Genomic DNA, 24,648 nt, shown 5'->3' with positions numbered 1-24,648 from the left:
AATGTCTATCAGCTGATAAATAAAATGTGGTATAGCTATACTGTGGAATATTACTCAGCCATAAAAAAAGGAGTATAGTACTAATACCTGCTCCAACATGGATGAACCTTGAAACCATACTAAGTGTAAGAAGTCAGTCACAAAAGACCATATATTGATTTCATGTCCAGAATAGGCAATTCCAAACCACTAAAGTAGATTAGCAGTTCCCAGAGTCTGGAATAGGCTATTCCAAACCACTAAAGTAGATTAGCAGTTCCCAGAGTCTGGTTTGGGGTTTCTTTTCTTTTTCTTTTCTTTTTTGAGACGGTGTCATGCTCTGTCACCCAGGCTGCCAGGCTGGAGTGCAGTGGCACAATCTCGGCTCACTGCAACCTCCACCTCCTGGTTCAAGCCATTCTCCTGCCTCAGCCACCTAAGTAGCTGGGACTACGGGCGTATGCCACCACACCCAGGTAATTTTTGTGTTTTCAGTAGAGATGGGGTTTTGCCATGTTGGCCGGGGTGGTCTTGAACTCCTGACCTCAGGTGATCCACCTGCCTTGGCCTCCCAAAATTCTGGGATTACAGGCGTGAGGCACTGCGCCCAGCCTGGGTTTGGGGTTTCTTTTGGGGGTAATGAAAATGTTCTAGAATTACATGGTTGTGATTACACAACTCTGTCAATACACGGTTTTGAATTGAATTTATATATATAAACAATTGAATATATATATATATATATATATTTTTTTTTTTTTTTTTTTGAGACGGAGTTGTGCTTTCTCACCCATTCTGGAGTGCAGTGGCATGATCTCGGCTCACTGCAACCTCAGCCTCCCAGGTTCAAGCTGTTCTGCTGCTGCAGCCTCCCAGGCTGGGTCTACAGGTGTGCATCACCACACCCAGCTAATTTTTGGTTTTTGTTTGTTTGTTTGTTTTTTGAGATGGAGTTTTGCTCTTGTTGCCCAAACTGGAATGCAATGGCACAATCTCAGCTCACCGCAACCTCTGCCTCCTGGGTTCAAGCGATTCTCCTGCCTCAGCCTCTTGAGTAGCTGGGATTACAGGTGCCCGCCACCACACCCAGCTAATTTTTGTATTTTTAGTAGAGACGGGCTTTCTCCATGTTGGTCAGGCTGGTCTCGAACTCCCAACCTCAGGTGATCCGCCTGCCTCGGCCTCCCAAAGTGCTGGGATTACAGGCGTAAGCCACTGCGTCTGGCCTAATTTTTGTATTTTTAGTAGAGACAGGCGAATATTGGCCAGGCTGGTCTCGAACTCCTGACCTCAGATGATCTGCCTGCCTCAGCCTCCCAGAGTGCTGGGATTACAGGCGTGAGCCACCATGCCTGGCCTTGAATTTATATTTTTAAAGAGTGAGTTTTATGGTATGTGTACTATATTTCAATTAAAAAATAATAACCTAAGGGCAGTAATAGAATCTCTGTTCTCAGATGTTCAAAGGTTAAATGTCTTCCCTCAAGTCTGGTATATCAGGTGGGAAAACCAGGACCCCAATCCAGGGTTTCTAGGTCTATATTAACTCTTCTACATTATTTTTGCTCTGATTCCAGGCTCCTTCAGCCCTTATGGCCTCTTACTAATAGCTGGTCTTTAACTGTTCTTTCTCACAGGCCTTTATCCAACTCTAATTCTTGGCCAAACAGGAGGGAGACAACAAGAGCACAGCAAAAAAAACAGCACCGACCCCAGGCCCAAAGCAGTGGTGGCCAGGATAGTGGACAGTGCCCAATTTGTGCAGGTAAGATGCTTGGGCACAGGGAGTTGTTGTATGACAACTAGGCATTCCTTGAGGGAGGAATAGGAGATCTGGGGGTATTGCCAAGAAACATTTGAATTTGGAGTGCCGGCTTCCGTCATCTCTGCAGCTCTCAGGTGTGGAACTGTATTTTTAGTCAAGTGTAATTCAAGACAAGTGTGTACTGAGCACAGTGTGCCAGCTAAGCTGAGGAAGGGACATGGGTCCTGCCCTCAGGAGAAGAATGAAACCAAACAATGTAAAACACAATGGGAGAGGGCCTAGAATTCGTAACTTTTTCCTACGTGTCCAAATGCTGGTTCCTCTTTCAGTCTCTGTTCAAATGGTTCTTCTTTGCCAAGTGTTCTCTTATCTGCCCAGATCATCTCTCCCAACTGAGCTTCTGCAGGATTCTCTGATTCCCTTGGACTTAGCACTTCTCACTGTCTGCTGTGTATCAATGTTATTTGTCTTCATAGCTTATCCAGACTTCTTGGGGTGACATCCTGCCTGGGAGCAGGCCGTTTTGTTTACCTCCTTCTCTCCCCCATAGGTTCCTTCAGGATTGAGATTCTTCCCCAGCATGCTGCCACTTGTGGAGAGACCTCCCCACCTCACCCAGTTTCTCCCTCCTCATCATCATCTTCATCCCAGTCTGTACTGTGGGTGTCCTCCCCAGAAAGTTCACCTCCTGTCTCCTGGGTTCAGTGCCCTATCTGCCAGTTGCAGTTCTCAGCAAGAGAAGTAGAAGAGCATGCCAGCATATGTGGGGACTTCCCTCAGGCATGAGCCATGAGGTCCTCTGGTTTTGCCCCACCCTCTGTGACTGAGACTGGGACTGAATCGCTTGACAGCTGAGAAGAGCTGCTGAGGCCAAAGCTCCCTCTCTCCTCCCCTCCACTCATTCCCTCAGGACTCTGCCTGAGGGCACCTCTGTGCCTAGCCTGATCCCCATTCCCAGTTGTCAAGGCTTCTGTGACCATGGCACCCGATTCTCCTAAGGCCAGCTCTGTCCTTTTCCCCCTTGGAAGTCTCCTTGGAACTTTTGGGCCTTGGGACACCATCCAGAATGTCTTTCCCTCTGTGAGTGGTGCACATTCTCATGCCCATTTTCCTGAAAGGAAAACCGAGGCCCAGTGAAGAGCAAACGCTGTCTGACAGATAAAATCCTGTGGTGTGCTGGGAATGTGTGTGTGGGTTTTGAGCACGAGGCTGACATCCAGCAACCCATGAACCAAGTTCTCAGTCTCCTTTGTGGGCTCCTGTCCTGGGTATAATCAGGTAATGGTGATGTGTGTGACACTAAGCAAGTTATTTATTTTAGCATCCAGAATTAACTGAGAGAAAAAAATCTCCCATCCTCCTGCTCACAGAGCTATGATAGGGACCAGATGGGTTAATGACTAAGGAGTAGTTCTAGGCTTGGCTGTGGAACCTTGGGCATATCCCATTCCTTACCTACACAAGGAGGTGATTGGACCAGAGGGTGTCAAAGATTCCCTCAAGCTGTGATATTCCAAATTCTGTTCCCACCTTCTTTGAGCAAATATGTCTTCTCTTCCCTTTCCCAGAAGATTTCACTGTGTGGCACTAACACCGGTTCCCCTGGTCCCCAGGGTACAGAGCAGAGGGGGAGCAGCTGGTCCTGCAAAGAGAGGTCCCAGGGCGGGGTTTTGAATAGATAGAAAAGAGGGTGCTAGGCACAGTCAGGGAGAAGACTGAACAGGAGTTCAGTCCTTTGGTTCCTGCCAGCACAGGTGCCAGCATAGGTGGGCACAGCCATGGACCCCATCACGGTAAGAAGCCTGCTCCCCTACCTTCTCCCATTCTGCTCCCCTACCTTCTCCCATTCTGCTCCCATTTCTACCTATGAATAAAACAAAAGATTGGCCCAGAGGCACTGCAGGGGCATCCTAGCTGCCAAGCAGGTGGCCGACATCACTATGTAGGTGGGAGAAGAGCCCCTGGAACCCTGAGCTTGGGCCCAGAAGAGAAGATCAGTGAGGATGGGGCCAGGCCTGGTAGAAGAGAGGGACGAGGCAGTGCCAAGGGGGAGAAATGCCCCCCAAAGCAGGGGAGGGCAAAGCAGGAGGATTGGTGAAGAAAGAGTATATTGGGATCCTGCTGGGGCCCTGGTTAGAGCTGAGGGGCGTGGCAAAAGCCCACACAAAACCCTCCTGTGTGGACATGTCCGGGCCTGCCTGTGGGAGAGGCTCTGGGACTTCAAGAGGGAAGAGCAGCTGGGAGATGAACAAGAGGGGAGCTGTGTCCGAGCAGATCCTGTGTACCTGTATGTGGGGTTAGGCTGCCAGGGCAGCACACCCCTGCTTTAACCTACCCTTGCTCAAGGTACCCACAGGTAGCCCTGCTGTTGGGGGGCTCCTGTGAGGGTGGAAGTCAAGCTGAGGAAGGGGCCCCCAGTCTCTCCCCAGTGGGGGAAGAACAGAAAGCCCCCACTGTACAGTGTCAATTTTCCTAACCTGAGAATCTACACAATGAAATGATGAATAAGACAATATTTGCCAGTGTGTGTTTGGGACAAGGAAGAATATAATGGTGGCTGGATATAGAGGGTTAAGTGCTAGAACATGGAAGGGTGAAAGAGGCCCCAAAACAAAGGGAGTTGAAACTCAGGGTCCTAGCCTCTCCACTCCTTCATCCGCCAACAGCCTAACTGGACTGAGATCGTGAACAGGAAGCTCAGCTTCCCACCTCCACTCCTGGGTGTCATCCAGGAGGGCCGACTGGGCCTTGTGCAGCAGCTGCTGGAGTCAGGGGTTGAGGCCACAAGGAGTGGGCCAGGCTGGCCCCTGTGGAATGTGGAAGGGGCTGAGGACCACTCCTGGAGGGAGGCACTCATCCTGGCTATCCGCCTGGGCCGTGAGGCCATCACCGATGTGCTGTTGGCCAGTGTCAAGTTTGACTTCTGCCAGATCCACGAGGCCCTGCTAGTGGCAGTGGACGCAAACCAGCCAGCAGTGGTGCGTCGCCTGCTGGCCCGGCTGGAACGGGAGAAGGGTCGCAAAGTAGACACCAGGTCTTTCTCACTGGCTTTCTTTGACTCATCAATTGATGGCTCCCACTTTGCACCTGGTGTGACTCCCCTCACCCTGGCCTGCCAGAAGGACCTGTATGAGATAGCACAGCTGCTCATGGAACAGGGCCACACCATTGCCCGGCCCCACCCGGTCTCCTGTGCCTGCCTCGAGTGCAGCAACACCCGCCGCTATGACCTGCCGAAATTATCTCTGTCCTGCATCAACACCTACCGTGGCATCGCCAGCAGGGCCCACCTCTCACTGGCCAGTGAGGACGCCATGCTGGCTGCCTTCCAGCTTAGCCGTGAATTCAGACGCCTTGCACGCAAGGAGCCTGAATTTAAGGTTGGTTTCTCATACTTCCCTCTTCCCCAGGTGCCCCATGTCTGTTCTTCCACCAGAGCATGGTTGGGCCTGTGGTCGGTGTTCTGGAAAGCTTGGAAGCCACAGAAAGAGGACGAGGCCTGGTCTCTGTTCTCAGGAAACCTCTAGTTTGATGGGGAGTCACTTGTATGAAGTGGGAAATCCCCTGAGGGGATTTCATTCTAATGGCAGAGAATAGCGACTCCAGAGGGGCCTAGTCTTATGGGGGAGGCACAACCCCCACTCCAGGGGAGCCTTGAGTCTCTCTGAGGGAGGAGAGAGAACAGAAACAACTAGAAAAACAGCTGGACAGACTTGGAGATGACATTCAGTAGAATACATCACGTCTGAATACCTACTAGGTGTTCCCACCCGGAACATTGTGTGTTGCGGCTCTCAAGCGTATGATTAGAGCAGGGAGAAGGCAGAGAGAGGGGACAAGGCACTTCCAGGACGCTTGTCTTCATTCAGTGCTGCTGTGAATGGTGCTAACTGGGCTTCCAAAGTCCAGAAAACAGGTCAGGAAAGCCATAGCTGTTGTGTTCAGGGAGGACTCCTTGGAAGAAGTAGCATTAAGCTGAGCTACAGAAGTGGGTGGTTTCATACAAGTGAAGAGCAGGGAGGGTATTTGAGGTAGGGCTGCAGTCCATACAAAGGCTCTCAGGTAGTGAAAGTATACATGAGTGATGAGTGAAGGGGAGACACTGCGCAGGAAGGACTGAGAATGCACAAAGCGGAGCCTGGAGGCAGGTACTAGTGAGGGTCCTGGAATGCCGCCAGTCCAGTTTGTCCATCCCTCATCCCCTGACGGCTCCTGTGTGTCAAGCTAGACTTGATCCCCATCCCCAAGATGACCATTAGGTGGGGAAACCAACATGGGTGTTAAAATAGAGGGCTAAGGAGGTTGTGACCGATGGTGGTGGAAGGATAGAAGAATGAAAAGCCCCCACTGCACAGCTAGCAGGAAAGGGCAGTCCTTTCCAAAGGACTTTCCCTCCGTTCTCACAGCAGCCTAAGAGACAGGCATAGCAGGAAGTATCATCCCCACTTTACAGCAGAGAAGCTGAGGCCTGGGAAGGGGAAGTACCTTGCCCAATGTGATACCACCTGAGGACAATGCTGGAACTCAGACCTCGCCTCCTGAAAGCCATCCTTGGATGCTCTCTAGGGTGAGGGCCTCAAGTAAAACCCAGGATAGGATGGATAAATTGGAGCCAAGGACCGCCTTAGGCCAGGCACAGTGACTCACGCCTCTAACCCCAGCACTTTGGGAGGCTGAGACAGGAGGATGAGGAGGCCAGGAGTTCGAGACCAGCCTGGGCAACATAGCAAGATCTCATCTCTATTTACTTATTTTTTTAAATTTTTTGGAGACTGAGTTTCACTCTTGTTGCCCAGGCTGGAGTGCAGTGGCGCCATCTCAGCTCACTGCAACCTCTATCTCCTGGGTTCAAACGATTGTCCTGCCTCAGCCTCCCGAGTAGCTGGGATTACATGCCTGCCACCACGCCCAGCTAATTTTTGTGTTATTAGTAGAGGCGAGGTTTCACCATGTTGGCCAGGCTGGTCTTGAACTCCTGACCTTAGGTGATCTGCCCGCCTCAGCCTCCCAAAGTGCTGGGATTACAGGCATGAGCCACCGTGCTCAGCTATTTTTTAAAAATAATAAATAAGTAGCCGGGCGCAGTGGCTCACGCCTATAATCCCAGTACTTAGGGAGGCCGAGGCAGGTGGATCACCTGAGGTCAGGAATTCGAGACTAGCCTAGCCTGGCCAACATGGTGAAACCCCATCTATACTAATAATACAAAAAAATTAGCTGAGCATGGTGGCGCACGCCTTTAATCTCCCCTACTCAGGAGGCTGAGGCAGGAGAATCGCTTGAACCCAGGAGGCGGAGGTTGCAGTGAGCCAAGATCACACGATTGCACTCCAGCCTGGGTGACGAGAGCGAAACTCTTGTCTCAAATAATAATAATAATTAATAAGAACTGCCTTATTCATTTCTGCATCTCCTAAAATTGCCAACGCAGGTTCTCATATAAGGTAGGTGTTCCAATAAATTAATTAAATGAGCACATGAAGGGTGTAAGGAGTAGAAGTAAAAGTAGGACAAGAAACAGATTAGAAGGGGAAGGAAAAGAGACAGAAAAAATAACAGAGGGGTTTGGGTTGAAGTGACTTAGTGATGAGGTAGCAATAGCACTAGATAAGCAAAGTGACCCAGGAGGTATCTCATTAGAGCAAGAAGGATGAGGCCGGGCGCGGTGGCTCACGCCTGTAATCCCAGCACTTTGGGAGGCTGAGGTGGGCGGATCATGAGGTCAGGAGATTGAGACCATCCTGGCTAACACGGTGAAACCCCGTCTCTACTAAAAATACAAAAAAAATTAGCCGGGCGTGTGGTGGGTGCCTGTAGTCCCAGCTACTGAGGAGGCTGAGGCAGGAGAATGGCTTGAACCTGGGAGGTGGGGTTTGCAGTGAGCCGAGATCACGCCACTGCACTCCAGCCTGGGCGACAGAGCGAGATTCCGTCTCAAAAAAAGAAAAAAAAAAAAAAAAGAAGGATGGGTGAGGTGGCAAGAAAGAAATCAATGCCCTAGTGACACCAGACATAGGAATTGATGGTGCAGGGGCAGGACAGAGGTGGCCCAGGCCCACTATTGGTGGGTGTGGGGGTAGGGAGGAGTGGGCTGATTCAATGGGGTTGGGTCCACAGGGTGGTAGGCACCCATGGACCTGCTTCTCTACAGCCTGAGTACATTGCCCTGGAGTCACTGAGCCAGGACTATGGCTTTGAGCTGCTGGGCATGTGCCAGAACCAGAGCAAGGTCCCTGCAGTGCTCAACGACCTGGCTGAGGACAGCGAGACTGAGCCCAAGGCTGAAGGCCTGGGCCTGGCCTTTGAGGAAGGCATCCTCAACCTGGCGAGGCTGCGACTGGCCATCAACTACAACCAGAAGTGGGTCAGCTGGGCCTCACCTATATCCCCTCCCTGTCCTTTTCTCTTGCCCTGCCACCTCTAGGTCTCCCTGACCAGCCCTAAGCAACTCCTTTTCCTGCCCTCAAGACCCTCTCAGGCCTTGGTCCTGAGCACCCTTCTGTCTAGGCCCTTGACCCTGTGGGTCCCCTCCCTTCTTACATTCAATCTAAGCCCCTAACCTCTCCCCAGCCCTTGGAAGACCCATTACCCACCAAGACCTCACCTTCGGACCAGGACATCTGGTCTTAGACAGCTTTGTCTCTGACCTGCTGAGTTACTTCAATCCAGTCTTTCTGTTGTTCAATTTCAGTACATCACTCTATAAAGCAAGATAAGACTAGATCTCTCAGGCCTTAAATATCCCCCAAAAGGTTCCATTATTCCCTGTCTCCTCAGACATCCTCCCCTCTAAGCTAAAGACAGGCTCCTTGTTTAGCTTCCCCCAGCCCCTTGCTCCTCACTCTCATCCACCTTCAACATCCACCAGGAACTTAACCAAAAACCTTCCTTCATAATGGCTCCCCTGGGCCTGTCTCCCAATACAGCAAACCCCAGCTTCCCTCTTCTGCCCACCTCAAGACCATCCAGGCTGATGTCCCACATCTCTAAGAAGGCAGTGGACCCTGGGGGTTCTGGGTCTTGGGTCCCCAGTTCTACCCACCACTGAATAACTTAGACTCAAGAATGTAGGATCCAGAGAGTTCAGGAAAACCTTTGAGTACGGTTTCCCCTCCATAGACCAAGGCCTAGAGAGAGATGGGTCTGACCATGGTCACATGACAAGCAAGTTGGCTGGTGTGGGGAGAAAAGAAGGATTGTTCAATCTCTGTGGCAGGGAAGGAAGGGCTGTGTACCCAACTGGCTCCCCCATGCTCCTCCTTGCCTGGTGGCCTCCCGCTCTGCTTATGCCCCATCTCTGCTTAGTTCATAGCACACCCCATCTGCCAGCAAGTCCTGTCCTTCATCTGGTGTGGGAAACTGGCTGGTTGGCGTGGAAGCACCACCAGCTGGAAGCTCTTTGTTGCCTTCCTCATCTTCCTCACCATGCCCTTCCTCTGCCTTGGCTATTGGCTGGCACCAAAGTCGCAGGTACCAAGAATAAGATTAATGGTAACTGTCACTTATTGAGCACTTGTTTTATGAGGCCCTGGGCTAGACACTTGGTGAATACAACTTTGTGTGAATGTTTCCATTAAGTAGCTGGAAGTGTAGCCCTGAGGAAAGCATTCTGCTTCAGTGGTATAGGGGAGCAACCTGAGGCACAGGGAAGGGCAATGCTCTTTTTGTCAAAAGTACACAGGAAATAGTGGAGTCAGGATTTAAACCGAAGTCTCTCTGCCTCCAAAACCTTAATCCTACTAACAGCCCTATACTCTCCTAAAGAGAGGCCCACCCCAACTACAAATTCTATGGGAGCCCTTCATCCAACCTTGAGACCCAACTGTGAGCCAAGCATGGTGCCTGGCACTGGGTTATCATGAAGAAAAGTCCTGTTCCCGCTGAGCAGGTGAGGAATGGGGAGAGGGGTCTTCCGGGAAGCAGGAGCATACGTGTGAAGGCCTGGGGAGGGAGAACCCAAAGTGTTAGAGAAACTGAAAGGAATTAGATCAAGAGTGGTGGAGAAGCACACAGGGGCCAGATCTCACAGAGCCTTATAAGCCACGCAGGATGGGAGCCATTGTGGGATTAATGGGGCGAGTCCCCCATCAGTCTTGTGTTTCAGAAAGTGCCCTCTACTAGGGGTGTGAAAGGTGGGCTGGGGGTGCGGGGCAGGAGTTAGGGAGACTGGGTGTGAGAGGACAAGCATGTAGAGATGTCTCATATTTCCGGCCTGGGTGACCAGGTCATTTTATGAGATGGGGACACAGAAGATGGAAGAGCAAGATAGGATAGAAGATGATGAATTTATTTTTTTTATTATTATTATTATTTTTTTTCTTATAGAGTTGTAGACATTTATTTGAATACGATTACTCAATGATACCCAGATAACATTGAGAGACTTCCTAGAATAAAGCCTTTACTCCTTGAAATCCAGATGTCTTTGAAAGGGGCCTGTCCATAAGAATTTTACAAGGATAATTTTTCATGATTATTAAGCACAGAACAAGACTTATTTTTTATAAATGTTTTCGGCCTCTAAATTTATCAAAAATGTCTTCTAAGTAGCTTTTCACTAAATCTGCTAATTCAGAGAGTTTGATTTTTCTTTTTTTTTTTTTTTTTTTTTTTAAAGTGAAAGCAAGTTTATTAAGAAAGTAAAGGAATAAAAGAATGGCTACTCCATAGGCAGAGCATTGAAATGGGCTGCCTAAGTATACATATACTTATTTCTTTTTTTTTTTTTTTTTTTTTTTTTTATTTCTGAAGTATTTATTGATCATTCTTGGGTGTTTCTCGGAGAGGGGGATATGGCAGGGTCATAGGATAATAGTGGAGAGAAGGTCAGGAGATAAACACATGAACAAAGGTCTCTGGTTTTCCTAGGCAGAGGACCCTGCGGCCTTCTGCAGTGTTTGTGCCCCTGAGTACTTGAGATTAGGGAGTGGTGATGACTCTTAAAGAGCATGCTGCCTTCAAGCATCTGTTTAACAAAGCACATCTTGCACCACCCTTAATCCATTTAACCCTGAGTTGACACAGCACATGTTTCAGAGAGCAGGGGGCTGGGGGAAAGGCCATAGATCAACAGCATCCCAAGGCAGAAGAATTTCTCCTAGTCAGAACAAAATGGAGTCTCCTATGCCCACCCCTTTCTACACAGACACAGCAACAATCTGATCTCTCCTTCCTTTCCCCACACTTCCTCCCCTTCTCTTCAACAAAACCGCCATCGTCCTCATGGCCCGCTCCCGATGGTCGCTGTCTCTTCGGAGCTGTTGGGTACACCTCCCAGACAGGGCAGCCGGGCAGAGGCGCTCCTCACCTCCCAGACAGGGCGGCTGGGCAGAGGCGCCCCTCGCTTCCCAGACGGGGCCGCCCGGGCAGAGGCGCTCCTCAGTTCCTCCCAGACCGGGTGGCAGCCGGGCAGAGGCGCTCCTCACCTCCCAGACGGGGCGGCCGGGCAGAGGCGCTCCTCACTTCCCCAACGGGGCGGCCGAGCAGAGGCGCTCCTCACTTCCCAGAGGGGGCGGCCGGGCAGAGGCGCTCCTCACTTCCCAGACGGGGCGGCCGGGCAGAGACGCTCCTCACTTCCTCCCAGATGGGGTGGCGGCCAGGCAGAGGCGCTCCTCACCTCCCAGACAGGGCGGCCGGGCAGAGGCGCTCCTCACTTCCCAGACTGGGCGGCCGGGCAGAGGCGCTCCTCACCTCCTAGATGGGGCGACCAGGCAGAGGCGCTCCTCACTTCCCAGACGGTGTGGCGGCCGGGCAGAGGTGCTCCTCCCTTCCCAGATGGGGCAGCCAGGCAGAGGCGCTCCTCACTTCCCAGACGGTGTGGCGGCCGGGCAGAGGCGCTCCTCCCTTCCCAGATGGGGCAGCCAGGCAGAGGCGCTCCTCACTTCCTCCCAGACGGGGTGGCGGCCAGGCAGAGGCGCTCCTCACTTCCCAGAGGGGGCGGCCGGGCAGAGGTGCTCCTCACTTCCTCCCAGACGGGGTGGCAGCCGGGCAGAGGCACTCCTCACCTCCCAGACGGGGCGGCCGGGCAGAGGTGCTCCTCATCTCCCAGACGGGGCGGCCGGGCAGAGGTGCTCCTCATCTCCCAGACGGGGCAGCCGGGCAGAGGTGCTCCTCACTTCCTCCCAGACGGGGTGACGGCCGGGCAGAGGCACTCCTCACCTCCCAGACGGGGCGGCCGGGCAGAGGCGCTCCTCACCTCCCAGACGGAGTGGTCAGGCAGAGGCGCTCCTCACTTCCCATATGGGGTGGCGGCCGGGCAGAGGCGCTCCTCACTTCCCAGATGGGGCAGCCGGGCAGAGGTGCTCCTCACTTCCTCCCAGACGGGGTGGCAGCCGGGCAGAGGCGCTCCTCACCTCCCAGACGGGGTGGCCGGGCAGAGGCGCTCCTCCCTTCCCAGACGGAGTGGCCAGGCAGAGGCGCTCCTCACCTCCCAGAGTGGGCGGCCGGGCAGAGGTGCTCCTCACTTCCTCCCAGACGGGGTGGCGGCCAGGCAGAGGCGCTCCTCACCTCCCAGACGGGGCGGCCGGGCAGAGGCACTCCTCACCTCCCAGACGGGGCGGCTGGGCAGAGGCGCTCCTCACCTCCCAGAAGGGGCGGCTGGGCAGAGGCGCTCCTCACTTCCCATATGGGGTGGCAGCCGGGCAGAGGCGCTCCTCACTTCCCAGACGGGGTGGCGGCCAGGCAGAGGCGCTCCTCACTTCCCAGATAGGGCAACAGGGCAGAGGCGCTCCTCACTTCCTCCCAGACGGGGCGGCCGGGCAGAGGTGCTCCTCATCTCCCAGACGGGGCAGCCGGGCAGAGGCGCTCCTCACTTCCTCCCAGACGGGGTGGCAGCCGGGCAGAGGCGCTCCTCACATCCCAGATGATGGGCGGCCGGGCAGAGGCGCTCCTCACTTCCCAGATAGGGCAGCCGGGCAGAGGGGCTCCTCACATCCCAGATGATGGGCGGCCAGGCAGAGACGCTCCTCACTTCCTAGACGGGGTGGCGGTGGGGCAGAGGCTGTAATCTTAGCACTTTAAGAGGCCAAGGCAGGAGGCTGGTAGGTGGAGGTTGCAGAGAGCCGAGATCACACCACTGCACTCCAGCCTGAGCACCATTGAGCACTGAGTTAGCGAGACGCCGTCTGCAATCCCAGCACCTCGGGAGGCCGAGGCAGGCAGATCACTCGAGGCCAGGAGCTGGAGACCAGCCCGGTCAACACGGCGAAACCCCGTCTCCACCAAAAATACAAAAACCATTCAGGCGTGGCGGCGCGCGACCGCAATCCCAGGCACTCGGCAGGCTGAGGCAGGAGAGTCACAGGAGCCCGAGGCAGGGAGGTTGCAGCGAGCCGAGATCCCGGCAGTACAGTCCAGCTTCGGCAACAGAGGGAGACCGAAAAAAAGAGAGGGGAGAGGGGAGAGGGGAGAGGGGAGAGGGGAGAGGGGAGAGGGGAGAGGGGAGAGGGGAGAGGGGAGAGGGGAGAGGGAGAGGGAGAGGGAGAGGGAGAGGGAGAGGGAGAGGGAGAGGGAGAGGGAGAGGGAGAGGGAGAGGGAGAGGGAGAGGGAGAGGGAGAGGGAGAGGATGAATTTATTTTTTAACGTGGTTGAGTTTGAAGAGCCTGTCGGGCCTCCAAGTGAAAGTTACTTTACATCTGTGATCCTCAGTTCTCGAAAAAAAAAAAAAGGGAATAATAATGTCTACCTCATATGGTTTGGAAGGAGACAACAGATAAGAGTCTACGGCCTGATATGTAGCACATTCTCAATATATGTCTGAATAGTGCGTGACTGAATCTGAGAAAGGGGAGTCACATGTGGGTGGAGCAGTCTAGAAGGGCTTGCAGGAGGGAGAGACACCCAGGACTGAGAGCCCTACTCCCCCTCCTTCCCCTGGAAGCTGGGCCGCCTGCTAAAGATCCCAGTATTGAAGTGCCTGCTGCACTCTGCCTCCTATCTGTGGTTCCTCATCTTCCTGCTGGGAGAGTCCCTGGTCATGGAGACACAGCTGAGTACCTTCCGTGGCCGCAGCCAGAGTGTCTGGGAGAATTCACTACACATGATTTGGGTCACAGGTATACCTATAGGACCCTTTATTTGTGGCAGTGTCCCTTAGGGGCCCTCCTTCCTGTCCTTCACAATAAGCACCCCAACAGGGGGATCCTGCTTTGTAGATGACCCCTGAACATATAACCAGACCCCTCTGGGCTGTAGCACAGTACAGGGCCCTTTCCCTTCACCCCTAGTTGGGGACCTAGCCCTGTGGTAGACTCCCTGAGCAAGGACCCCTTCTTCCCCCTCCCTGGCATCAGTCACTACCCACCCTGGAGGTTTCTGTCCTCTCACAAATAAGACCCTGGTCCACAGTGCGAGGTGGGAAACTACCTTGGTGTCATGGCAGCCCCCAACTACTGCAAGACAGACTCTCCTGGAAGTCATGGAGCAGAAAGGCTCACAGACCAAATGAAAGGACTCAAATCATACAGCGAGTTAAATCCGTAAGTGGTGTAATTATGATGGTGTTGTAATAAGGATCAGAGTTGAGGTTTGAGTGGCTGGGGTTGGGGGGTGGTGCAATGGACAGAAGGTGCCTGGAGCCAGGCATGGTGGCTCATACCTGTAATCTCAGCCACTCAAGAGGCTGAGTTGGGAGGATTGCTTGAGGCCAGAAATTCAAGACCAGCCTGGGCAACATAGAGAGACGCCATCGCTTAAAAATAAAAGAAGATTGGCCAGGTGCGGTGGCTCACGCCTGTAATCCTAGCACTTTGGGAGGCTGAGGCAGGCAGATTGCCAGAGCTCAGGAGTTCAAGACCAGCTTGGGGAACATGGTGAAACCCTGTCTCTACTAAAATACAAAAAATTAGCCAGGCATGGCAGCATGTGCCTGTAATCCCAGCTACTCAGGAGGTTGAGGCAGGAGAACTGCTTGAACCCGGGAGGCGGAGGTTGCAGTGAGCCGAGATTGTGCCACTGCATTCCAACTGGGTGACAGAGCAAGACTCTATCTCCAAAATGAAATAAAATAAAAAATAATAGAAGAAGATACGGCCCAAGACTTGATCTATGGGAGAAACACAGTGACAGGTATGTTTGGCCACAGCTGTAGCTTGCCAATTATCCTGATGAGCAGCTATTAATTTTATATGCATTATTTGGGCAGAGGACATGTGGAAACAGAATGGCTGGTGCCAGTGGGTAGCTGATTTTAGATCTCATGAATACTGAGGGCCTCGTATGCTTCATGCATATTCAGTATATCATGAATATTTAGAGTCTTTCCATCTCTTTCTATGTATGTTCACACACACATGCTCTACTAACTTTACTTGTTCAACATGTCACCAAAGTAACTAGCCTATACTTAATGCATAAGTTTCATCTATTCCATTGGTTTTCTTTTCTTCTATAGCAGAATTGAGTATTCTCAAACAATTTAGCAAATGCAGTTTACAAGAATCCCCAGAGCTTCAGTCAGCCTCTGGCCTGTCAGCTCAGCAGGCCGAATTGGTGGCGCCTTCCTCGGCTGTCCGCCTCTCATTTAGCTCTGGCTTGGTTAGTAAACTCCAGAGCCACCAGTATACCAAGTCCACTGCTCCACCCTGTACCAGGCCAGTCAGTGATGTCAGAAAGGAAATCTGGTGCAGAAACTTTACGGAAAGAAAATAAGAGCAGCCCAAGAGGGAAAGTTTCTCATCCTATTGTTTACTAAACATGGATTGACCTGTGCTGAGTGGAGAGGAAACCAATACAATTCCTACCCGTGGGAGAAGAAAGTCTTAGAAACATATGAAACAAAACCCATTTATTCATGTAATAAATGTTTCTTGATGCCCTATCATAAGTGAAGCACTAAGAGTACATGGAGAAGTTCAACATGGCCCCATCCATCCAACACACATTCACTGAGCGTGCACCCCACCCTCACAGGACATTCCTGCTCTACAGGACTGATTTAGGTTCCTGACCATATGATATTCACATTTGTCTAGGCCTTTGCTCATTCACATTTCCTAGAGCACTCGCCCCTTCCCGCACTGCCCCTTCACCTGGCTGGCTCCCACTCGTCCTTCACGTCTCAGCTTAAATGCCACTTTTGGAGAAGTTTTCCCTGGCCCCTAAATCAGGGTGAGGGTCCATTCCTAAACACCCATAACAGTCCCTCTGTGCGCCTGCTCCTTAGTCCTAGCATTTACCACATTGTGTGAGACCCACTTGGGTTACCCACTATGTTCCTCACAGACTGTAAGCCCTGGGAGGGCAGGGACTGTCTTATTCACCACAGGTTCCCACTGGCACATGGTAGGAGCTTACTAAATGTTTGTTTAGGCCGGGCGCAGTGGTTCACACCTGTAATCCCAAGACTTGGGGAGGCTGAGGCAGGTGTATCACCTGAGGTCAGGAGTTTGAGACCAACCTGGCCAACATGATGAAACCCTGTCTTTGTTAAAAAATACAAAAATTAGTCAGGCGTGGTGGCATGTGCCTGTAATCCCAGCTACTCGGGAGGCTAAGGCAGGAGAATTGCTTGAACGCAGGAGGCGGAGGTTGCAGTGAGCTGAGATCGCGCCACTGCACTCCAGCCTGAGGAACAGAGAGTGAGACTCTGTCTCAAAATATATATATATACATTCTTTTTTTTTTTTTTGACCTATTTGTTTAATTTGTCCTGGGCACCAGGGACAGAGATGAGTGGACGTAGTCCCTGCCCTTGAGGGGCTCCAAGTTCAGGGGGAGGCAGTGTAGAGACAGACCTGTGGAGAGATATCCTGCAGTGCCCTGTAGTGATGGGATGACAGAGATACGAGCTGTGAGAACATAAAACCCCGAGAAATTCACTCCACCTGCTTAGGGAAGGCTACTTGGAGGAGATAACAGGCGACCTAGGCCACAAAGGTGAGCTGGGCTTCCAGAAGATGTGGAAGGACATTCTAGGCACAGGGAACAAACCGTGAGTGGAAAAGCACGTGATTGTATCCAGGGAATGAGAAGGGTGCAATGTGGCAGGGCTACCTAGTTTATGGGGTCCAGCTCCCAAGACCCCCAGCCCCAGGTCTGGTACTGGGCCTCACTGGAACACAGGCACCCTGAGCAGCCTGAGAATTTGGAGCCCCTTCAAGTCGACACTCTGTATTTTTTAATTTTTAAAAATAATTTAATAGAGACGGGGTTTCACCATGTTAGCCAGGATGGTCTTGAACTACTGACCTCAGGTGATCTGCCCACCTCGGTCTCCCAAAGTGCTAGGATTACAGGTGTGAGCCACTGTGTCCGGCCTTTCCTCTTTTTTTAATATCACTATGGACTCAATATGATAATCCATTACAGTCATTATTCTTTTGGGTGCTCAATTCTTCCTAAATGTGGCTAATAACTAATTTATATATTTGTTTATTCACTCATTTATTGTTCATTCACTCTATTTATTTATTTATTTATTTTTTGAGATGGGGTCTTGCTCTGTTGCCTAGGCTAGAGTGCAGCAGCGCGACCTCGGCTCACTGCAGCCTCCGCCTCCCAGGTTCAAGCAATTCTCCCACCTCAGCCTCCCGAGTAGCTGGGATTACAGGCGCACCACCACACCCAGCTAATTTTTGTATTTTTAATAGAGACGGGGTTTCACCATGTTGGCTGGGCTGGTCCCGAACTCCTGACCTCAGGTGATCACCCTCCTCGGCCTCCCAAAGTGCTGGGATTACAGGTGTGAGCCACCATGCCTGGCCGACTCACTCACTTTTTAAAAATTTTTTTCTTTTTTTTAGAGACAAGGTCTTGCTCTGTCACCCAGGCTGGAGTGCAGTGGTGTGATCACGGCTCACTGAAGCCTCGACTTCCCAGGCTCAAGCCATCCTCCCACCTCAGCCTTCCTATTAGCTAGGACTACAGGCATGCACCACCACACTCAGCTAATTTTTTATCTTTTTGTTGAGATAGGGTCTTGCCATGTTGCCCAGGCTGTTCTCGAACTCCTGGCCTCAAGCGATCCTCTGGCCTCAACCTCCCAAAATGCTGAGATGACAGCATTTCACGATGTCATCGTGAGCCACCACACCCAGTCTCATTCACTTTTAAAATTCATTCACTTTCTTAGTCATTCAGTTGTTGTAGGTTTTTTGTTGTCACTGAGTTCATACCTATTTACTGACACTTTCTTTTAGTAGGTTCTGTTTCCTGGCACTGGAAGCACAGGCAGGAGAAATAAACCAGACCCTTTGTCATAGAGAAGATAGCCATGTTCACAAATGAGCTCAATTTGCGACAAGTGCTGTGAGAAAGGAGAGTTTATATTGATTGTGCCCAGCGGAGGAAGCACCTTCCTTTGTCTTAGATGACCAGGGAAGGCTTTACAGAGAAGAGAGAATCTGGACTTCACCTAGGAAGGTTACAGACTTCAGAGAAGATACAGGGCATTCTGAGCAGAGAGGGGGCATGCGCCAAAGCAGGGAGGTATGTTTGGAGAATAGCAAGATGCCTCCCATGGTTGGCACATGGAGAGAATTTTGTGAAAGGAAGTGAGAGAGGGTAGCTGGGCCCATGTCAGAAGCTCAGGGAGGTCTTGGTGAGAAGCTTGGGCTTTCTCCAGGAGGCCAGGGAGCTCTAGGTGGCCTCCCAAGCAGCTGCCCAATCATAAATTCTTCATGACTGCAACTGCCTGATAGTTTTATCGATGATGCTAAAGGACCCACACTTGGTCAAGGCTCTCTCACGGTTCCAGTGTATGTGGAAGCTGTATTCAGACCTATGCTCTTACAAAGAATTCTTGTTCATAGCCTGGCTTCAGGCTGTTAGCTTAAAGGAACTGAGTTTACTGTGACTCTTAGTGCCAGGGACAGGAACTACTCATACCAGCCTGCTTTGTGGCTCCTGGTGACATCACTTCACAGTGGCAAGGGAAGGCCAAGCCCTCCTGGGCTATTCATTCATGAGTGACTGCTAAGTCAGTCAAAAGTTGTTTTTTGCTGTTGTTTTTTGAGACAGGGTCACACTGTGCCACCCAGGCCAGAGTCCAGTGGCACAATCACAGCTGACTGCAGCCTTGAACTCCCGGGCTCAAGCTATCCTTCTACCTCGGCCTCCCGAGTAGCTGGGACTACAGGCGTGTGCCACCACACCTGGCTAATTTTTTTATTTTATGTAGAGACAAGGTCTCTAACTCCTGGCCTCAAGTGATCCTCCTGCTTCTGCCTTTGAAAGCGCTGAGAATACAGGTGTGAGCCACCATGACCAGTGAATCAAAAATAATTTTGCTAAAATTCTTAGGTAGGTTGTATGGTAGACGTCTGGACTGAGGGTAGAAGGAGCACCCTGGATGCACTGTGGACAGAATAATAAGAGAGACAGAGCCCACAGACCAGTGCAAAGCTGTGGGAATCTATACCTGAACTGGTGCTGAGACGGAGGGAATGAGACGGATTCACAAATAAATACAAGAGGAAGGAAAATGTGGTCAGGTCTGTGACTGGCGAACTTTCTGCTGGAGGTAGGGAAGGGAAGGACTGCCCGAAAGAAGTATCACTGGCTGCTACCAGTGTGCTCCAAACCCCCATCCTGTCTCACCTAGCCCATGAGAACAGTTTCTTTCAAGACAGAGTCTTGCTCTGTCACCCAAGCTGGAGAGCAGTGGCGTGATCTCAGCTCACTGCAACCTCCACCTTCCCGGTTCAAGCGATTCTCCTGCCTCAACCTCCTGAGTAGCTGGGATTACAGACACCCACCACCACACCTGGTTAATTTTTGCATTTTTTAGTAGAAATGGGGTTTCGTCATGTTGGCCTGGCTGGTCTTGAACGCCCAACCTTAGGTGACCGGCTCACCTCAGCCTCCCAAGGTGCTGGGGTTACAGGCGTGAGCCGCCATGCCCGGCCCTTGACAACAGTTTCTTACCTGGTCTCTGCACCTCTGCTCTCTCACTTGCTTCCCTTCCATTCTACTCACAGCAGCCAACATGATCTTTTCCAATGTAAATCAGCATCACCCCTCTGCTTAGAACTCTTCACAGCTTCCTATTGCTCACAGGCCATGGTAAGGATTTTTGTTTTTATCCTACAAGCTCTTGCATGAGGTGGTTGGTCCCTAACTACCTCTCAAAAGCCTCTCTCTCCTCTGCCTTCTGAGACCAGCCGTGCTGGACTTCTCTCAGTTTCTCAGATGCCCAGAGCTCGTCTGCCTTGGGGAATACCCTTTTTCACACTTCTCCTTCCCTTTGACATGTGGAATCCCACGCATCCTTCAGAGCTCAGCTTGAATGCTTCTCGAAGAAGCTTTCCCCAGCCCCAGACTAGGTCGTAACATGCTGGGCTGCTCCTTCACAGCACTTGTCACAATTTTAATTTTTAAATTTTAAATATTTTGTAAATTAAATTGAGACAGGGTCTCACTATGTTGCCTAGGTTGGTCTCCACCTCTTGGGCTCAAGCGATCTGCCCACCTCAGCCTCCCAAAGTGCTAGGATTACAGGCGTGAGCCACCACGCCCAGCCACAAATTTAAATTGTTGGTATAAGTAATATCCATTTCACCCCCTCCAGCACCCCAGAACATAAGGCCATGAAGAGAGGAATGTGCTTGTCTTGTCCACTGATGTATCCTTAGCACCTGTGACACTACTGTGTGCTCAGTAAATACTGGTTGACTGAAAGAATAAGATTTGGAGCTCAGAAACAGCAAGTGTCTGTACTGGCCGAGGTGGTCCAAAGGGCTGCATGGAAGTGGGCACTCTTGGCTAGGTCCTGGGGGGTGGGAAAGAGTGTGTCTGGGTGAGCTCAGGCTCTTCTCCCACCCCTCATTTCCTGTTCCTTACTTGACCTGGCATGCCAGTTTCAATGAGACGTTTCAGTTTCTGTTCTGGACCATGTTCGGCATGGAAGAGCACAGCGTGGTGGACATGCCTCGGTTTCTGGTGCCCGAGTTTGGAGGCCGGGCCCTCTATGGCATCTTTACCATCGTCATGGTCATTGTGCTGCTCAACATGCTCATTGCTATGATCACCAACTCCTTCCAGAAGATTGAGGTGCGTAAACAGAGGCCAGTTTAGGCCAGGGACAAGAAGGGAAAAAGGAATGGAGAGGAATAGGGTGCAAAGAGGCAAGACATGTGTCGTCGAGCTCTGCCTCCACTGTTGTCTTGTTTGTGGCTTTGGACAAGTTTTCCTCTGTAAAATGAGGGTCTTAGTGATGCTATTAGTATCTCCAGACACCAAGTCTAGGGCTCATTCCCCCTTAGGGTTGGGCAGAGGAGTGTGTTGTAGAGAAGTAAATGGGAACATGAGAGAGAGAGGGAAGGAAATGGATGGGTTAGGGTCTGCAGGCTGGAGAATAGGCTGGGCAGGAACTGGATGTCAGAAAGATGAAAGACAATGGTGGGGAGAGAGGAAACGGGGGACAGGCAGACAGGAGAAATGCGGGTGATAGGGGAGGTGGGAGATAAGTCTGGGGAGAAGAAAGAGGCTGGCTAGGATTATAGGCACACTGGAGAATCAAAGATGTGAGGAGTGGAGAAAAGAGAGACAGTTTGAGTGGGCAGGAGGGCCATGTGCTAAAGGGTTCCTTGCACCACCCGCTGCTGCCTGGCTCCCAGGATGATGCTGACGTGGAGTGGAAGTTTGCTCGCTCCAAGCTCTATCTGTCCTACTTCCGAGAGGGCCTGACACTGCCTGTGCCCTTCAACATCCTGCCCTCCCAGAAGGCTGTCTTCTACCTTCTCAGGTGATGACCTCAGAGCTCCCACTCCCACCCCCTAAATCCCCAGCTCCTGCCCCCATTTCCCTGTCCTCTAACCGACCTCTTCCCAAATTCTCTCTCAGGAGAATTTGCCAGTTCATTTGCTGTTGCTGTTCCTGCTGCAAAACCAAGAAGCCAGACTATCCCCCCATCCCTACTTCTGTGAGTACCTCTTTGGCTTGTTGCTGGTCGCCCTGGTGTCAGGCTTCACCTGTATTGTCTACACCATCCATTTGTCTGCATACCCCGGGCTTATCTATCTTTCCAGGTCTGTTCCCCAGAAAGCCTGTCCCAATTCCTACTCTCTCACGTGGCTTCCCTTTCCCTCTTCCCGGCTCTGGCCATTTCCTGAATTTCCAGCCCTGTGTCATGCAGCCTAAACAGAAGTCCTTGCCACCCTCCTCCCAAGCTAGACACACCAACTAAGCTCCAGACAGACCTTTGTGTCCTAAACTGGTCTGAGATGTAGTTGAACATTTTTTAAAAAAACATGTTAAGAAGCCAAAGGTAAATGTCCCACAAACTGGCCAGTTAAATGGCTGACAGTGGCCTAAGAGAGGCGGCCAAGAGGCCGGACATCCAAGGAGCTCCCCAGCCCAGTCTGGCCTGGCATGAGGGTGCCTTCCTAATTCAGGTACTGCCAGGTCTGTAGGGGGTTCTCCCCCTCCACACCATCAGCCTCCCAGCCCTCGCCCACCCCTTCCTGGTCCTCTCACCGTCAGCCCTTCCCCAGCTTCTGGCCCCTGTCCTTCTACCTTCCAGGTCTGCACTGTGAGATGGAGGCCAGGGGCTAGGTGGGTCAGGGACAGAAAAGTCTACACAGACTTTGCTTGGGCCTTTTTTGCCTGGGGGTGGAGGGACATGGGCAGTGATCAGAGGAAGGCTGGAGGTAGAGAATCTCCCTCACCCTCTTGTCTTCCCATTCCAGGCCAATCCCAGGGCAGGGGCTGTGCCTGGGGAGGGAGAGCGTGGATCCTACCGCCTTCGCATCATCAAGGCCCTGGTACAGCGCTACATAGAGACTGCCCGGCGCGAATTCGAGGAGACCCGGCGGAAAGGTTCGTCACCCACCTCCAAGCCCTCCCCATTCCTGTTCCTTGTTCAGCTGGGATAAAGGCCCCATACCCAGCGTCATGTCCTCATTCAGCCTGCATAATATGTGGTCCCATCCTGCCCTGCCCTTGGAAGGGCAACCTGCACAGCATGCCCCCTGCACTCCATTACCCTCTGACCCATCCGGGCATTTATCCCACTCATTTCATGTAAGTGCTCATTCCTGCCTTCAGGTGCATTCAGTTATTCTCCCATTCACTCCCTTACCCAGTCACTCATCCACCTTTTTCATTCACTCACTTATTGACTCGTTCCACCAACATTCATCACTATGGCCTCCTTCATTCCAGGCCCTGTCTTGGAGAGAGAGACGGGGCACTGTAGAGCAGGGACACATGGGAAGCTTTCAGTCTGGTGAGGAAGAGAAACCATCACAGTGGACATGAAGTGCAGCTAAGAGAGACGCGAATTGCTATGGGCGCCTGAAGGGAGAAGGAGCACGTCATTTTGAGAGGCTCATGAGAAGGCAGAAGGATAGAGTAGCAGAATGGACAAAGGGGGTGGGATCTGAACTGGGCCCTGAAGGATGGGGTGAGCTGGCTGGCCGTAGACTCAGGAGAGGGCAGGCGGGTGAACGCACAAATGTATACCCAGTCCAGTAACAGCTTTCCCCGTGGCTTGTCATCTTTCTCTGGCCCCCAGACTTTCCTTCTTTCCAGCTCCTCAGCTCCTCCCTCCCACCCCCGATCAGATTCACCTGCCCCAGCTTCACCCACCCACCTGACCCCTAGCCCACAACCCCTGGGGTACTGTAAAGGGTAAAAGGGGTACAGGGCAGGCTCATCCTCTGAAAGGCCCCTCGGTACTCCACCTCCTCCAGACCTGGGCAACAGACTCACAGAGCTGACCAAGACCATATCTTGACTGCAAAGCGAGGTAGCCGGTGTGCGGCGAACTCTGGCAGAGGGAGGGACACTCCGGCCTCCCGACGGTGCCAGTGTCCTCAGTCACTACATCATCCGAGTGCACAACAGCTTCCAGAACCTGGGGCCTCCCATCCCTGAGACCCCAGAGCTGACAGGACCTGGGATTGTGGGGACCCAGGAATCATCAGGAACCGGGCTTCAGGACACTGGAGGGGTGACAACTCTGGCTTCTGGAGAGTCTGGCCCCTGCTCATGTGCTAGTGCATAGGGAGCAGGAAGCAGAGGGGGCTGGAGACCTGCCTCAGGGGGAGGATTCGGGGACTGAGAGGAGGTCCTGATATAGTGGAAGAGTCCCTTCTTCTGTTGCTGAGCGCAGTAGCCTAGGAGGGTGAGGATGAGGGTGGGGGGCCCCTTGGGAGGAGCCTGTGCTGCTTTTCTTGCTTCAATAAAGTTTTTGTTCTGGATGTGAGAGGCCTCCGGGCTGTGTGAGAATCTCTGTCTCTTGATGTTTTGAGGTCCTCCCGCTTCTTTCCCCTGAAATGGACCCTTGTGGGAGCAGGGCAGAGAGAAATGACTTGCTCTGTGTTCCCAAGTATCTTGGGCTTAGGATCCTACTTTGAGTTACCTCAGATCTTTCATGGACAGAGTTCTGGACAAGGAGGCAGGAGACCGGGGAGGCGGGAGGCCGGGGTTCAATGGGAACCCTCTGACCAGTTGCTTCCTTCCTTGGCTTTGCATTCCTCACCTGACAAGTGGGGCTGAGGAATCACCTGCCTGCTTTCCTGCCTTCGTGGTTGTCGTGAGGACCCTCTAGCTGTTCTAGCTTCTGGATTTGCAAGTTAGAGTGTTATACGGGTCTGCACAGAAGACCATGTTAATAATAAGAAGAAGTTATCATTATTATTATTTTTGAGACGGAGTCTTGCTCTGTTGCCCAGGCTGGAGTGCAGTGGCGCGATCTCGGCTCATTGCAAGCTCTGCCTCCCGGGTTCACACCATTCTCCTGCCTCAGCCTCCCAAGTAGCTGGGACTACAGGCGCCCGCCACCACGCCTGGCTAATTTTTTTTGTATTTTTAGTAAAGACGGGGTTTCACCGTGTTAGCCAGACTGGTCTCGATCTCCTGACCTCATGATCCACCCACCTCAGCCTCCCAAAGTGCTGGGATTACAGGCGTGAGCCACCTGCTCCTGGCCCCAAGAAGTTTTTTTTTTAGTCCCTCAGTCAGTC

General features: G+C 52.1%; 2 protein-coding genes across 6 annotated transcripts in view; both read left to right on the top strand.

Annotated features, from left to right (window-relative positions):
- Positions 1-2,927, top strand: part of XNDC1N (XRCC1 N-terminal domain containing 1, N-terminal like) — a 28,454-nt gene extending 25,527 nt beyond the window's left edge. For all 5 annotated transcript variants that reach the window (XM_063671980.1, XM_063671981.1, XM_054440045.2 and 2 more), the window contains 2 exons: positions 1,617-1,744; positions 2,295-2,927. In XM_063671980.1, the coding sequence (XP_063528050.1) occupies positions 1,617-1,744; positions 2,295-2,530 (364 nt within the window). In that variant the 3' untranslated portion in view covers positions 2,531-2,927. The remainder of the gene's footprint in view (positions 1-1,616; positions 1,745-2,294) is intronic.
- A 139-nt stretch (positions 2,928-3,066) lies between these two features.
- Positions 3,067-23,757, top strand: LOC129008685 (short transient receptor potential channel 2-like). The gene is given in 12 exon segments (XM_063671653.1): positions 3,067-3,537; positions 4,384-5,124; positions 7,896-8,108; positions 9,050-9,214; positions 13,623-13,797; positions 14,090-14,246; positions 20,539-20,731; positions 21,298-21,425; positions 21,524-21,602; positions 22,369-22,498; positions 23,374-23,662; positions 23,664-23,757. Coding segments are annotated over 12 exon segments (2,379 nt in total). The 5' UTR covers positions 3,067-3,522.
- Positions 23,758-24,648: the final 891 nt, after the last annotated feature.

The sequence above is a fragment of the Pongo pygmaeus genome, chromosome 9 (assembly GCF_028885625.2).
Source record: "Pongo pygmaeus isolate AG05252 chromosome 9, NHGRI_mPonPyg2-v2.0_pri, whole genome shotgun sequence".
NCBI classification, from domain to species: domain Eukaryota; kingdom Metazoa; phylum Chordata; class Mammalia; order Primates; family Hominidae; genus Pongo; species Pongo pygmaeus.
Note: the sequence above shows the minus strand (reverse complement) of the source record. Positions and strands in the feature narration are given on the sequence as shown.